This window comes from Salmo trutta, chromosome 16 (assembly GCF_901001165.1).
Source record: "Salmo trutta chromosome 16, fSalTru1.1, whole genome shotgun sequence".
NCBI lineage: Eukaryota > Metazoa > Chordata > Actinopteri > Salmoniformes > Salmonidae > Salmo > Salmo trutta.
In genome coordinates, this window is record NC_042972.1 from 13,543,877 (window position 1) to 13,560,296 (window position 16,420).

At 40.7% G+C, this 16,420-nt stretch overlaps 1 protein-coding gene across 3 annotated transcripts in view; it reads left to right on the plus strand.

Annotated features, from left to right (window-relative positions):
- The window catches only part of LOC115150118 (potassium voltage-gated channel subfamily KQT member 2), a 77,058-nt gene extending 64,258 nt beyond the window's left edge, over positions 1-12,800 (plus strand). For 2 of the 3 annotated variants that reach the window (XM_029693066.1, XM_029693067.1), the window contains exons 13-15: positions 184-315; positions 9,938-10,061; positions 10,167-12,800. In XM_029693066.1, coding sequence (XP_029548926.1) covers positions 184-315; positions 9,938-10,061; positions 10,167-10,928 — 1,018 coding nt within the window. In that variant the 3' untranslated portion in view covers positions 10,929-12,800. Of the gene's footprint in view, positions 1-183; positions 316-5,904; positions 6,001-9,937; positions 10,062-10,166 lie in introns of all 3 variants that reach the window. The other variant, XM_029693070.1, reaches the window with a different exon arrangement.
- Positions 12,801-16,420: the final 3,620 nt, after the last annotated feature.

Sequence of the window (16,420 nt, forward strand, 5' to 3'; positions counted from 1 at the left end):
CAGACCAGCGCTAGAATACTCAATTTGGGAAAATTGGTTTACGCTGTTATACAGACATGTATAAAGTTAAATAAGATGTCTCATGCCCCACAAAATTCCCCCAACCATAGTAGAATGATCATACATCTACGAAATGTCCCCTTGAGGTTGTGTTCATATCGGAAACATCTCTCTCTTCCTCAGCATTATGAGGTTCATGGTCTCCAAGAGGAAGTTCAAAGAGAGCCTGCGGCCGTACGACGTGATGGACGTCATAGAGCAGTATTCAGCCGGCCACTTGGACATGCTGGCCCGCATCAAAAACCTCCAGTCCAGGCAAGATACCCTCCCTCTCTCCTTCTCTCTCGCTCTTAGTCTCTCTCTAAGAAACAGGCATTTTGCCACACTTTTAGATGCCTGGGTACAGCACTCAAATAGAGCGTGAGGTTACAATTACATTGCATGCCTCGTTGTGTCTTCCTGTGTTTGATGTCCATAATGTCTGTTTTCTGTAGTGATGTCTGTTCTCTCTCGTGATGTCTGTTCTCTCTCGTGATGCCTGATCTCTCTAGTGATGTCTGTTCTCTGTAGTGATGTCTGTTCTCTGTAGTGATGTCTGTTTTCTGTAGTGATGTCTGATCTCTCTCGTGATGCCTGATCTCTCTAGTGATGTCTGTTCTCTGTAGTGATGTCTGTTCTCTGTAGTGATGTCTGTTCTCTGTAGTGATGTCTGATCTCTCTCGTGATATCTGTTCTCAGTAGTGATGTCTGTTCTCAGTAGTGATGTCTGTTCTCTGTAGTGATGTCTGTTCTCTAGTGATGTCTGTTCTCTAGTGATGTCTGTTCTCTAGTGATATCTGTTCTCTGGTGATATCTGTTCTCTAGTGATATCTGTTCTCTTTAGTGATGTCTGTTCTCTTTAGTGATGTCTGTTATATGTAGTGATGTCTGTTCTCTCTAGTGATGTCTGTTCTCTCTAGTGATGTCTGATATATGTAGTGATGTCTGTTATATGTAGTGATGTCTGTTATATGTAGTGATGTCTGTTCTCTCTAGTGATGTCTGTTCTCTCTAGTGATGTCTGTTCTCTGTTGTCATGTCTGTTCTCTATAGTGATGCCTGTTCTCTCTAGTAATGTCTGTTCTCTGTTGTCATGTCTGTTCTCTCTACTGATGTCTGATCTCTGAGGTGATGTCTGATCTCTGTAGTGATGTCTGTTCTCTGTAGTGATGTCTGTTCTCTATAGTCATGTCTGTTCTGTAGTGATGTCTGTTCTCTCTAGTGATGTCTGTTCTCTGTAGTGATGTCTGTTCTCTGTAGTGATGCCTGTTCTCTCTAGTGATACTGTTCTCTAGTGATGTCTGTTCTCTGTAGTGATGTCTGTTATATGTAGTGATGTCTGTTCTCTATAGTGATGTCTGTTATATGTAGTGATGCCTGTTCTCTGTAGTGATGTCTGTTCTCTGTAGTGATGCCTGTTCTCTGTAGTGATGTCTGTTCTCTGTAGTGATGTTTGTTCTCTAGTGATGTCTGTTATATGTAGTGATGTCTGTTATATGTAGTGATGTCTGTTATATGTAGTGATGTCTGTTATATGTAGTGATGTCTGTTCTCTGTAGTGATGTCTGTTATATGTAGTGATGTCTGTTATATGTAGTGATGTCTGTTCTCTCTAGTGATGTCTGTTATATGTAGTGATGTCTGTTATATGTAGTGATGTCTGTTATATGTAGTGATGTCTGTTATATGTAGTGATGTCTGTTATATGTAGTGATGTCTGTTATATGTAGTGATGTCTGTTATATGTAGTGATGTCTGTTCTCTCTAGTGATGTCTGTTCTCTGTAGTGATGTCTGTTCTCTCTGGTGATGTCTGTTCTCTGTAGTGATGTCTGTTATATGTAGTGATGTCTGTTATATGTAGTGATGTCTGTTCTCTGTAGTGATGTCTGTTATATGTAGTGATGTCTGTTATATGTAGTGATGTCTGTTATATGTAGTGATGTCTGTTCTCTGTAGTGATGTCTGTTATATGTAGTGATGTCTGTTATATGTAGTGATGTCTGTTATATGTAGTGATGTCTGTTATATGTAGTGATGTCTGTTCTCTGTAGTGATGTCTGTTATATGTAGTGATGTCTGTTATATGTAGTGATGTCTGTTATATGTAGTGATGTCTGTTCTCTGTAGTAATGTCTGTTATATGTAGTGATGTCTGTTATATGTAGTGATGTCTGTTATATGTAGGGATGTCTGTTCTCTAGTGATGTCTGTTATATGTAGTAATGTCTGTTCTCTCTAGTGATGTCTGTTCTCTCTAGTGATGTCGGTTCTCTGTAGGGATGTCTGTTATATGTAGTGATGTCTGTTATATGTAGTGATGTCAGTTATATGTAGTGATGCCTGTTCTCTCTAGTGATGCCTGTTCTCTCTAGTGATGTCGGTTCTCTGTAGGGATGTCTGTTATATGTAGTGATGTCTGTTCTCTGTAGTGATGTCTGTTCTCTGTAGTGATGTCTGTTATATGTAGTGATGTCTGTTCTCTAGTGATGTCTGTTATATGTAGTGATGTCTGTTATATGTAGTGATATCTGTTATATGTAGTGATGTCAGTTATATGTAGTGATGTCTGTTCTCTGTAGTGATGTCTGTTCTCTGTAGTGATGTCTGTTCTCTGTAGTGATGTCTTATCTCTGTAGTGATGTCTGTTATATGTAGTGATGTCTGTTCTCTCTAGTGATGTCTGTTCTCTCTAGTGATGTCTGATCTCTGCGGTGATGTCTGATCTCTGTAGTGATGTCTGTTCTCTGTAGTGATGTCTGTTCTCTGCGGTGATGTCTGATCTCTGTGGTGATGTCTGTTCTCTGTGGTGATGTCTGTTCTCTATAGTCATGTCTGTTCTGTAGTGATGTCTGTTCTCTCTAGTGATGTCTGTTCTCTGTAGTGATGTCTGTTCTCTGTAGTGATGTCTGTTCTCTCTAGTGATGTCTGTTCTCTATAGTCATGTCTGTTCTGCAGTGATGTCTGTTCTCTGTAGCTATGTCTGTTCTCTTTAGTGATGTCTGTTCTCTATAGTGATGTCTGTTCTCTTTAGTGATGTCTGTTCTCTATAGTCATGTCTGTTCTGTAGTGATGTCTGTTCTCTCTAGTGATGTCTGTTCTCTATAGTGATGTCTGTTCTCTTTAGTGATGTCTGTTCTCTATAGTCATGTCTGTTCTGTAGTGATGTCTGTTATATGTAGTGATGTCTGTTCTCTGTAGTGATGTCTGTTATATGTAGTGATGTCTGTTCTCTATAGTGATGTCTGTTCTCTATAGTCATGTCTGTTCTGTAGTGATGTCTGTTCTCTGTAGTGATGTCTGTTCTCTGTAGTGATGTCTATTCTCTCTAGTGATGTCTGTTCTCTAGTGATGTCTGTTCTCTAGTGATGTCTGTTCTCTGTAGTGATGTCTGTTCTTTGTAGTGATGTCTGTTCTTTGTAGTGATGTCTGTTCTTTGTAGTGATGTCTGTTTTCTGTAGTGATGTCAGTTATATGTAGTGATGTCTGTTCTCTGTAGTGATGTCTGTTATATGTAGTGATGTCTGTTATAGGTAGTGATGTCTGTTTTCTGTAGTGATGTCAGTTATATGTAGTGATGTCTATTCTCTCTAGTGATGTCTGTTATATGTAGTGTTGTCTGTTATATGTAGTGATGTCTGTTTTCTGTAGTGATGTCTGTTATATGTAGTGATGTCTGTTCTCTCAAGTGATGTCTGTTCTCTGTGGTGATGTCTGTTATATGTAGTGATGTCTGTTCTCTCAAGTGATGTCTGTTCTCTGTGGTGATGTGTTCACACACCATTCACCTGTGTGTCACTCCACAATGTAAGGGATTACAGTACGCTGTCAAATAATGTTGCCTTCTGTGTTAGAGGCCATCTTGTTTGGTAGTGTTTGCGAATATATATTGTTACCTTTTTTTTAACCAAGTAGGTTAAAGAGAACATTTCTGGAATCAGAGGATGATTTGGCAATTCATGATATTCCCGAGTCCCACCAACATCACGGTATAGGCTACTGTACCCCAATAATAACAAAAGAAGATAGCGAATTCAGTGAATCAGTGACAATCAGTGACTTTTTATGAAACATTAATGTAGTTTGCTTCTTTAAATCAAATCAAATCAAATCAAATTTATTTATATAGCCCTTCGTACATCAGCTGAAATCTCAAAGTGCTGTACAGAAACCCAGCCTAAAACCCCAAACAGCAAGCAATGCATGTGAAAGAAGCACGGTGGCTGGGAAAAACTCCCTAGGAAAAACTCCTGAGAAAGGCCAAAAACCTAGGAAGAAACCTAGAGAGGAACCAGGCTATGAGGGGTGGCCAGTCCTCTTCTGGCTGTGCCGGGTGGATATTATAACAGAACATGGTCAAGATGTTAAAATGTTCGTAAATGACCAGCATGGTCAAATAATAATAATCATAGTAGTTGTCGAGGGTGCAACAAGCACGTCCGGTGAACAGGTCAGGGTTCCGTAGCCGCAGGCAGAACAGTTGAAACTGGAGCAGCAGCATGGCCAGGTGGACTGGGGACAGCAAGGAGTCATCATGCCAGGTAGTCCTGAGGCATGGTCCTAGGGCTCAGGTCCTCCGAGAGAAAGAAAGAAAGAGAGAAAGAGAGAATTAGAGAGAGCATATTTACATTCACACAGGACACCGGATAAGACAAGAGAATACTCCAGATGTAACAGACTGACCCTAGCCCCCCGACACATAAACTACTGCAGCATAAATACTGGAGGCTGAGACAGGAGGGATCAGAAGACACTGTGGCCCCATCCGATGATACCCCCGGACAGGGCCAAACAGGCAGGATATAACCCCACCCACTTTGCCAAAGCACAGCCCCCACACCACTGGAGGGATATCTACAACCACCAACTTACCGTCCGAAGACAAGGCCGAGTATAGCCCACAAAGATCTCCGCCACGGCACAACCCAAGGGGGGGGCGCCAACCCAGACAGGAAGACCACGTCAGTGGCTCAACCTACTCAAGTGACGCACCCCTCCCATGGACGGCATGGAAGAACACCAGTAAGTCAGTGACTCAGCCCCTGTAAAAGGGTTAGAGGCAGAGAATCCCAGTGGGAAGAGGGGAACCGACAAGGCAGAGACAGCAAGGGCGCAGCAGCAGTGTGAGTCTGTATGAATGTTAATACAACTCTTATCAAGCCAATCAACATTTGGCCTGACCTGCTCCTAGCAAAGGGGCATATTCTGAAATCATGGTATGATGTTAAGAGGTTCTTCATAAAGGGTCCAACTTCTAGAGACACAACTCTGGTATCCATGAACAAGGGAATTTTCTGTGAGGTTGTTCTTACCAAGTGCAACCAGCCATTGCAAATATAGAGTTATGGTGAGGTTTGTTCCCCCTAAAGGTCAGAGTTCATTGAATCTGATTTCCGAGTCTATACGCATCACACAACATTTACATTGTTTACATTGTAGTCATTTAGCAGAGGCTCTTATCCAGAGTGACTTACAGATGGCTAGGTGAGACAACCACATATCTCAGTCATAGTGCGTACATTCTTCCTCAATTAAGTAGCAAAGGTAGTGCTAGTAGTTAGGGTTCCACATGTATGTAAATATATTCCTACTTATAACAGAAAAACATTTCATATCAAAATCTCCTCACTATTTTTTGAAATGATGGCTTCACTGTCATATCATAAAGCTATAGTCTGTGATTATTTTCCCAAATGAAAAAACATCCCTTTGGAAAATTTGTTTTGGAAAATACATATTTTTCCTTGTCTTTTGTCTCCTGGTTCTGTTGTTTTGGTTTCGTTCATTTCATGTGCGCTTGTCGGACTGCTCCGTGTTGCGTCTTCATCCTGCGTTGTGGATTTGTCTTCTCTATTCACTTTGCCAGGATAGATATGATTGTTGGTCCCCATGGACCCTCAACTCCACGCCATAAGAAGTATTCATCTGACGGACCCAAAGTGTCACCAAAATACTCTCCTAGGTTAGCCCTCACCAGACTGCCTCTCTCTCATCAAGAGATTCTCCTGAGTTCCTTATCCATTTTGTTGACAAGCAGCGGAAACCTTTTTTTGGCTCGGCCTACTGTATGTGACAGCATGTGACTAGCTGTGTCTATAAAGAGTTGTGACTTTATCAAAGTGGCAAATATCTTACTGCAAGCAGCAATTAATGAGTTATTCTCAGTAAATAACTACTGAAACTCATTGACTCATATTGTCTCTCTGAGTGCTAATCGGCTGAATACATAGTGTATACATTGTATACACATACAGTATAACACGTGCAATTTTGTTTCTTCTCATTTTTCTTGCACTATACTGCAATGATTTTACCAGAGAATGAATAAAAGTAGAATAAAAGTTAAAGAAGAATAACTTGTTTTATACAATAGTTAAGAATATGGTAAATGCTCCCGTAGGACATAGGAGAAGCTCATATACTGTAGGTAAGTAGTCAAGTCAAGTAGCCGAACAAAAAAAGTGTTGAGCTGAATCGCCTGCAATACGTTGACAATGAAGAGCTTATACATCAAAATAATAAGATACAGCTACTGGCTATGACCTATGAGGCGACTATGAACAGGATAGTATGTTCTCTGATTTTGGGTGCATGTTGGCATGAGGCGTATTGAAGCATGCCACACGATGCACAATGTCCATTTCAGAAGTTTGCATAGTTTTCTAGTCTTGGCTGCCTGGGATGGTTGGGAAATTGGTGAGCATGTTTTACCTGACTATGAAGCAGTTCTGTGAATAATATTTTTATACTGAGGATTTTTCTCTCTTATTCAGATGTTTAAAATGGTAGTTCATTGCTAACCCTCTTACAGATGTAAGATCTTAATTTGAGACTTTGCTACAGCAGGAAAATAATTCTACAGCAACAGCAAATGTGAATTATTATGTGGATTATAGTTAGACATTTTTGTAGGGGTTGATACATTTTTCCTAAGGGAAAATCAAGTCTGACATTTCAAGTGGAAATTACAAACCTCAGAACCTTTTTTAAACCTCAAAACAATACAAGTTTTAAATATCCTGCATTGCAGAAAAGTTATCCTGCAACAAGGTGATCAAATGAAGATCCTATATCTGTATAAGTAGGCCTCAGTCAGTGTTAAATCTAGTGTAGATGTTGTGGATGGTGGTTAGAAGGTTCATGGTGCTTCAGGGCAATAAGTTCAGCTGATCCAATGTGTCCAAGCTATTTTTTCAGTGACACTTCTTGAATCAACCTCCCCTTTTAGTGTCCACATTTGATTAACACTTTACTCAAAGCTTTCATAATGTCTACAGAACCTTTCATAATGCCTACAGAACCTTTCATAATGCCTACAGAACCTTTCATAATGCCTACAGAACCTTTCATAATGCCTATAGAACCTCTCATAATGCCTACAGAACCTTTCATAATGCCTATAGAACCTTTCATAATGCCTATAGAACCTCTCATAATGCCTACAGAACCTTTCATAATGCCTATAGAACCTTTCATAATGCCTATAGAACCTCTCATAATGCCTACAGAACCTTTCATAATGCCTACAGAACCTTTCATAATGCCTACAGAACCTTTCATAATGCCTACAGAACCTCTCATAATGCCTACAGAACCTCTCATAATGCCTGCAGAACCTTTCATAATGCCTATAGAACCTTTCATAATGCCTATAGAACCTCTCATAATGCCTACAGAACCTTTCATAATGCCTACAGAACCTTTCATAATGCCTACAGAACCTTTCATAATGCCTATAGAACCTTTCATAATGCCTATAGAACCTCTCATAATGCCTACAGAACCTTTCATAATGCCTATAGAACCTCTCATAATGCCTACAGAACCTTTCATAATGCCTATAGAACCTTTCATAATGCCTATAGAACCTCTCATAATGCCTACAGAACCTTTCATAATGCCTACAGAACCTTTCATAATGCCTACAGAACCTTTCATAATGTCTACAGAACCTTTCATAATGTCTACAGAACCTTTCATAATGCCTACAGAACCTTTCATAATGCCTACAGAACCTTTAATAATGCCTACAGAAGCTTTCATAATGCCTACAGAACCTTTCATAATGCCTATAGAACCTCTCATAATGCCTACAGAACCTTTCATAATGCCTACAGAACCTTTCATAATGCCTACAGAACCTTTCATAATGTCTACAGAACCTTTCATAATGCCTACAGAACCTTTCATAATGCCTACAGAACCTTTCATAATGCCAACAGAACCTTTCATAATGCCTACAGAACCTTTCATAATGCCTATAGAACCTCTCATAATGCCTACAGAACCTTTCATAATGCCTACAGAACCTTTCATAATGCCTACAGAACCTTTCATAATGTCTACAGAACCTTTCATAATGCCTACAGAACCTTTCATAATGCCTACAGAACCTTTCATAATGCCTACAGAACCTTTCATAATGTCTACAGAACCTTTCATAATGTCTACAGAACCTTTCATAATGCCTACAGAACTTTTAATAATGCCTACAGAACCTTTCATAATGACTACAGAACCTTTCATAATGCCAACAGAACCTTTCATAATGCCAACAGAACCTTTCATAATGCCTACAGAACCTTTCATAATGTCTACAGAACCTTTCATAATGCCTACAGAACCTTTCATAATGCCTACAGAACTTTTAATAATGCCTACAGAACCTTTCATAATGACTACAGAACCTTTCATAATGCCAACAGAACCTTTCATAATGCCAACAGAACCTTTCATAATGCCTACAGAACCTTTCATAATGCCTACAGAACCTTTCATAATGCCTACAGAACTTTTAATAATGCCTACAGAACTTTTAATAATGCCTACAGAACCTTTCATAATGACTACAGAACCTTTCATAATGCCTACAGAACCTTTCATAATGCCTACAGAACCTTTCATAATGCCAACAGAACCTTTCATAATGCCAACAGAACCTTTCATAATGCCTGCAGAACCTCTCATAATGCCTACAGAACCTCTCATAATGCCTGCAGAACCTCTCATAATGCCTACAGAACCTCTCATAATGCCTACAGAACCTCTCAAAATGCCTACAGAACCTTTCAATATACCTACAGAACCTCTCATAATGCCTGCAGAACCTCTCATAATGCCTGCAGAACCTCTCATAATGCCTACAGAACCTCTCATAATGCCTACAAAACCTCTCATAATGCCTACAGAACCTTTCAATATACCTACAGAACCTTTCAATATATCTACAGAACCTTTGTCATAGCAGTCATAGAACCCATGTCATGACAACTTGCCTTACACTTTGACAACTGGCTTAACAATGTTATGAAGCAGACCATGTATGGCAACCTACCATCTCTAGAAGCTTCATAGAGTTTTTAAGACCTTTGTTATAACCTCTCAACTTGAAGTAACGTGTTTCTATATTGTCTTGCTGGGGTTCAAGAGCCCATGAATGGCACTGATGAGTAGTTGAAATAAAAAAAAAACATCCTCCAAGGCCCTACCTAGGTCCTCCTCCTCCTCCTCCTCCTCCATCTCTCCGTTGTCTGAACACACTGTAATACATGTTATGCCATGCCATCCCATGCATGAGCCTGTCTGACTCCCACTGTGCTCAGCGCTAGAAAGGTGAGAGCTGTACCCGAGTGTGTGGCACTCTCCTCTCAACACCTGCACTCCTCTACCTCTTGCAGTAGGATCAGATATTGTCAGGTTATACACTTCCACTTGTTATACCATGGACCTGAGTTGAAGGTCAGCGATTATTTTAGAGTATAATATAGTACTGTAAGTGTTTTGTTTTGTTGTGGTATACATTTTAAGGTGATATAAGGTGTCAATTTCAAGTAGGTTTTCTTCAACTCTATTGGCTTGACACTAGATGGACGTCACCTGTTTGTGTTTTGAATCGGTAGAGTTGACCAGATTGTTGGTCGAGGTACTCCAATCACAGATAAAGACCGTCCCAAAGGAACCACTGACAGTGGGGTTGAAGAGGACACAAGCATGATGGGGCGCCTAGGGAAAATGGAGAAACAGGTAAGGTATACTGTTATCTGGTGATGGCAGTATTCATTGTATACCTTTGTTTCACTTGGGCTTTCCAACTGTCCATCACACCATGGTGTCTTCCCTTCTGAGCAGGTCATGTCAATGGAAAGGAAGCTGGACTTCTTGGTGAACATCTACATCCAGCGCATGGGCATCTCACAGTCGGAGACGGACGCCTACTTTGGGTCCAAGGAGCCCGAACCAGCACCGCCCTACCACAGCCCTGTGGACCACATGGAGAAGAGTGGCTCCATCACCAAGATCATCCGATCCAACAGCTCTATCGGACAGAAGAACTTTGACCCACCGCCATCCTGCTCCGGCCCGGGGGTCCACTGCCCACCCTCCACCTCCTGGCAGCAGCACAACGTCAGCGAGTTCCACCAGCCTAGCCAAGGCAACTTACCCTCTCCTGTAGGTGATCACTCCTTGGTCCGTATCCCTCCTCCGCCGGCCCACGAGCGCTCCTCTGGAGGCCACAACGGGAGCAATCGGGGATCCCACCGCAACAGCGGTGGTGGAGGAGGAGGTAGTGGAGGTGGTGGAGGAGGAGGTGGAGGCAGTGGCGAAGGGGATAGAGAGGGCAAGCCAGACAGCGACACGTCCATCTCTATCCCCTCAGTGAACCACGAGGAGCTGGAGCGCTCCTTCAGTGGCTTCAGCATCTCCCAGTCCAAGGAGAACCTGGACTTCCTGAACAACAGCTATTTCAGTGGCGTAGCCCGCTGCGCCAAGGTAAGGCCCTACATCGCAGAAGGTGAGTCCGACACTGATTCCGACCTCTGCGCCCCCTCACCCAACTCGGCCACCGGGGAAGGCGCTTACGGGGACCGAGGGTGGTCAGGATCCAAGTAGGCCAAAATTGGAACCTCATATAAATGGGGCCATGGTGACTCTGCCTTGGAGTTCAGAGCTGAGAGTCCGATATGCTGGGTGTGAGGCTGCTGCTACAACCAATGGTACATGTGAGAACAGAGTCACCCAGCTCCTCTTAAATGACTGCAACGTAGAGTGAGTAAAAGGGTTTATCAGACCACACTCCAGCAGTTTTTACTGAGAAAGCGCCTGTAGTTTTTCATACTCGGAAGGTTTGCAGCAACTTGACTAAGAGCAAACACATTTGTTCTCATGTATTCACACACTCATCAAGGTGAAGTTTGCCAGTGATTTAAAAAAAATATCTGACCCTGGAATGCAGATTAATTGCCAACCTTCTATATTATGATTGAGATGGTTAAAGAGTTATCACACAGGAGATACAGGTCCTGTGTGGCTCAGCTGGTAGAGCGCAGCACTTGCAATGCCAGGGTTGTGGGTTCGATTCCCACAGGGCATCAATACGAACGAACATGGAAGTGTATGCACTCACTATTGTAAGTTGCTCTAGATAAGAGTGTCTCCTAAATAATAATTCTATAAAATATACTAGAATTTGATCTAAACTATGACATTCATGTTCTTTTGCTGATACTCTTTGTTTTTGATACGTGGCATAAGAGATTCCCAATTGCATCTAAAATGTAATGTATTGTATTTCTATCCCAAAGGACTTATTATTTACAGTGAACAACAGAGGACATGTTTTGCATTATGGTTGATCAGCTAAATGCATATATTTCAAAAGAATGTCATATTATCAACATTATGACTCGTGTCCATAAGCCCTATGGGATAAAGGGACGTTATAACCAGTTCTATGTGCACTATTCTGTTGTGGTTGTTGTACAAAAACACTGATGGTATTTACATCACACTACTTACTAAAGATATTGTACATATTCTATTCAATACCCACTACCCACAATATTGCATTTGTGATATCCACAAAGATGCTTTCTATGGGTAGAGGTACATTTGGTTTAGTCTTTATATGATCTGTAAAGATGTATTTTATTGATTTGTATATATCAAATCATTTAGATGTGTGTATTTATTTATTCATTTCCTGTAAGAATTATATAAGCAACTTGGGCACAAATGCCTTGCAGCTGTCTTGATTTTTTTTTTTTTATTAATTTTTGCTAAAAAAGTGTTTCTAAGAATCAATTATTCAAATGCGCTAACACTTAACAGCTAGATCAATGACATAACACTCAACTGGAAACATTAACATAGTTCACTAATATACAATTACAACAGCTACAGTTAGATGGAAGGTTTGATATTTTGTTGGTATAAAATATAATTTCAAGATGATAAAAATTGTAACGAAATATTCAGGCAGGCCTACCTCACTTCCCACTGCTGAACACAGGACAGACTTCACACTGCTGAACACAGGATAGGCTTCACACTGCTTCACACAGGACAGACTTCACACTGCTTCACACAGGACAGACATCACACTGCTTCACACAGGACAGACATCACACTGCTGAACACAGGACAGGCTTCTCACTGCTGGACACAGGACAGGCTTCTCACTGCTGGACACAGGACAGGCTTCATTCACACTGTTGAACACAAGACAGGCTTCCCACTGCTGAACACAGGACAGGCTTCCTTCCCAATGCTGCACTGGACAGGCTTCTCACTGCTGAACACACTTTGACATGATATTTCATGTGAGCCAACATGGGGACATTCAACAAACTGTGTCAGCCTTTGAAAAGGCCTTTGGTCCATTAATGCTGCAATAATTTGGGTAATTATGTATAAAATGGATTCATTGTGTAATGTTTCATTGTTGTATTTTCGAAGAAAAAATCATGTACGATCGTACACTACCGGTCAAAAGTTTTAGAACACCTACTCATTCAAGGGTTTTTCTCTATTTTTACTATTTTCTACATTGTAAAATAATAGTGAAGACATAACAACTATGAAATAACACATATGGAATCATGTAGTATCCAAAAAAGTGTTAAACAAATCAAAATATATTTAATATTTGAGATTCTTCAAATAGCCACCCTTTGCCTTGATGACAGCTTTGCACACTCTTGGCATTCTCTCAACCATTTTCACCTGGAATGCTTTTCCAACAGTCTTGAAGGAGTTCCCACATATGCTGAGCACTTGTTGCCAGCTTTTCCTTCACTCTGCGGTCCAACTCATCCCAAACCATCTCAATTGGTTTGAGGTCGGGTGATTGTGGAGGCCAGGTCATCTGATGCAGCACTCCATCACTCTCCTTCTTGGTAAAATAGCCCTTACACAGCCTGGAGGTGTGTTGGGTTGTTGTCCTGTTGAAAAACAAATGATAGTCCCTGTCAGAAGGTGAGTGTAGCTGGTGCATGAGGTCAGGCGCAGGAGAGAAAAAATGAGTGAGCAACGTACTTTACTCATAAATCAAGGCACAAGGTAACAAATACACTTGGCCAAATACAAACGGAAAATATTACACACGGGTGAAAAACCAGCCATCATGAACTGTCATGAATAATAAAAACAATCACGCACAAAAAACATGGGGTAAACAGAGGGTTAAATACATGAATATGTAATCGGGGAATGAAAACCAGGTGTGTAGAAAACAGACAAAACCAATGGAAAATGAAAGGTGGATCAGCGATGGCTAGAAGCCTGGTAACGTCGACCGCCAAACGCCGCCCGAACAAGGAGAGGGACCGACTTTGGCGGAAGTCATGACAGTCCCACTAAGCCCAAACCAGATGGGATGGCGTATCGCTGTAAAATGCTGTGGTAGCCATGCTGGTTAAGTGTGCCTTGAATTCTAAATAAATCACAGACAGTGTCACCAGCAAAGCACCCCCACACGATCACTCCTCCTCCTCCATGCTTCACGGTGGGAACCACATCCGTTCACCTCCACCGCGTCTCACAAAGACATGGCGGTTGGAATCAAAAATCTACAATTTGGACTCCAGACCAAAGGACACATTTCCATCGGTCTAATGTCCATTGCTTGTGTTTCTTGGCCCAAGCAAGTCTCTTCTTCTTATTGGTGTTCTTTAGTAGTGGTTTCTTTGCAACAATTCAACCATGAAGACCTGATTCACACAGTCTCCTCTGAACAGTTGATGTTGAGATGTGTCTGTTACTTGAACTCTTTATTTGGCCTGCAATTGGCTTGCAATTTCTGAGGCTGGTAACTTGAATGAACTTATCCTCTGCAGCAGAGGTAACTCTGGGTCTTCCATTCCTGTGGCAGTCCTCATGAGAGCCTGTTTCATCATAGCGCTTGATGGTTTTTGCGACTGCACTTAAAGAAACGTTCAAAGTTCTTGAAATGTTCCATATTGACTGACCTTCATGTCTTAAAGTAATGATGGACTGTTGTTTGTCTTTGCTTATTTGAGATGTTCTTCCCAAAATATCGACTTAGCCCTATTTGGTAAAAGACCATCTTCTGTATACCACCCCTACCTTGTCACAACACAACTGATTGGCTCAAACACATTAAGAATGAAAGAAATTCCACAAACTAACTTTTAAAAAGGCACACCTGTTAATTGAAATGCATTCCAGGTGACTACCTCATGAAGCTGGTTGAGAGAATGCCAAGAGTGTGCAAAGCTGTCATCAAGGCAAAGGGTGGCTACTTTGAAGAATTTCAAATCAAAATATATTTTGATTTGTTTAACACTTTTTTGGTTACTACATGATTCCATATGTGTTATTTCATTGTTTTGATGTCTTCACTAGTATTCTACAATGTAGAAAATAGTAAAAATAAAGAAAAACCCTTGAATGAGTAGGTGCTCTAAAACTTTTGACCGGTAGTGTATGTGTAACGTTGTACATTCATTCTGTCAAAAACATCCCTTCGCGCTGCCAATATTCTTGCTGGTGTTTTCCCTCCATTTTCATCTAGTGCCAATCAGGATATCTAGACAAATATTGAGGGCAAAAGTACACACATATGAACTACTAACGGAATACATGTTTTTCATTCACACTTGGTGTTGTGCATGCACAATGATTGAAAGATAGTCTGCAACTGGATTTAAATAGGTTCATCCAGAGATAAAATATATATATATATTGTGAAATTATTCCCCCACAAAATTATTAAATGAATCCTCAAATAGATAGCAACCTTCAAACACTTTTAAATGCAGTGATGCATGAGGTCAAATTAACATTAACAAGGCGTATGAATGAGTGAAATTAGCTTTTCAGGAATTGCCTTGTTAATGTCCTAGTGACATTTTCTGTACTCCTGTCATACTGAATGAAAAGACTCAGAAGACCCAAAACAATTATATTTCTGAGGTTCAACTGAAAACGCAATTTACTGCGGAGAAGAATACGAATTTTCAACAACTATCATCTCAGCTAAAATATCCTAAATGCTTGTTACATACTTCTCACATGCCTTGGATGTCTTTTATGGGGGAGGGGTGTTCCAGCCTTTGTTACAGGCCACATTTGAACGGTGCAGATCTCACAAAATGTGCTTGTGAATGTATTTTTGAATGTCTCACTCAAGCTATACTCATCACTGTTAGCTCACAGCATGCGTAAAGGTAAGCTATTTGGAGCAAAACAGAAATGTATTATAAAGACAACGTTTGTAAATTAGAAAGACAACGTTTGTGGAGGAGTACAGAGAACTACAGACAGAACAATATTTCATGGCACTTGCATGTTGCAATCCCTGCACTCCTTACTTTTTTCCCCCCTTGTGGCACTTATCGTACTTCTTGTTTACAGCATATCAATTTCAGCCTACTCACTATACGCTTGGCTTTGTTTAGCATATTGTATTCATTTCACAGTCACATGGAGTTTGTGACATGCTGTAAGCCTTCCAAAGCTGTTCTGAAAATGTTGACTATGTTTACATCGCTATGGTTTCAGCCATGATTGTTTTTTGTGTGTTTTGTTTACTGAAGAACTCCATCTTTTGGAAACTGCTTGCCGGCATGTTTTGAACCGCAGTATGCCATGAATATACATTTTATTTATTATGTAGCATTACCGTGTAGTAACACTCAAATCCATGAACATACGGAAACTGTATAATAAACTTTATCATAAGATTTAGACGCGTTTCAGACTATGTTTTCATTGATTCAATCAATGTGGTTGGGAGTGTAGAATGGCTGAATATAGTGAATGGCTCAGTATATAACTAATCAGACTTCATTTTCATGTTGCAGAGAAGGAAATAAATGTTTTTTCACAGAACACAAGTTGTTCCAAATTCATCTCATGAAGGTGAGTTTCACCACAACCCAGAATTAGGTAAGATACATGAGTAAGATGGGGCGGCAGGGTAGCCTAGTGGTTAGAGCGTTGGACTAGTAACCGAAAGGTTGCAAGATCAAATCCCTGAGCTGACAAGGTACAAATCTGTTGTTCTTCTTAACTGACTTGCCTAGTTAAATAAAAAAGACCTGAAGATGTCCTACTGACTGGAATAGAATGTAACCATGTAC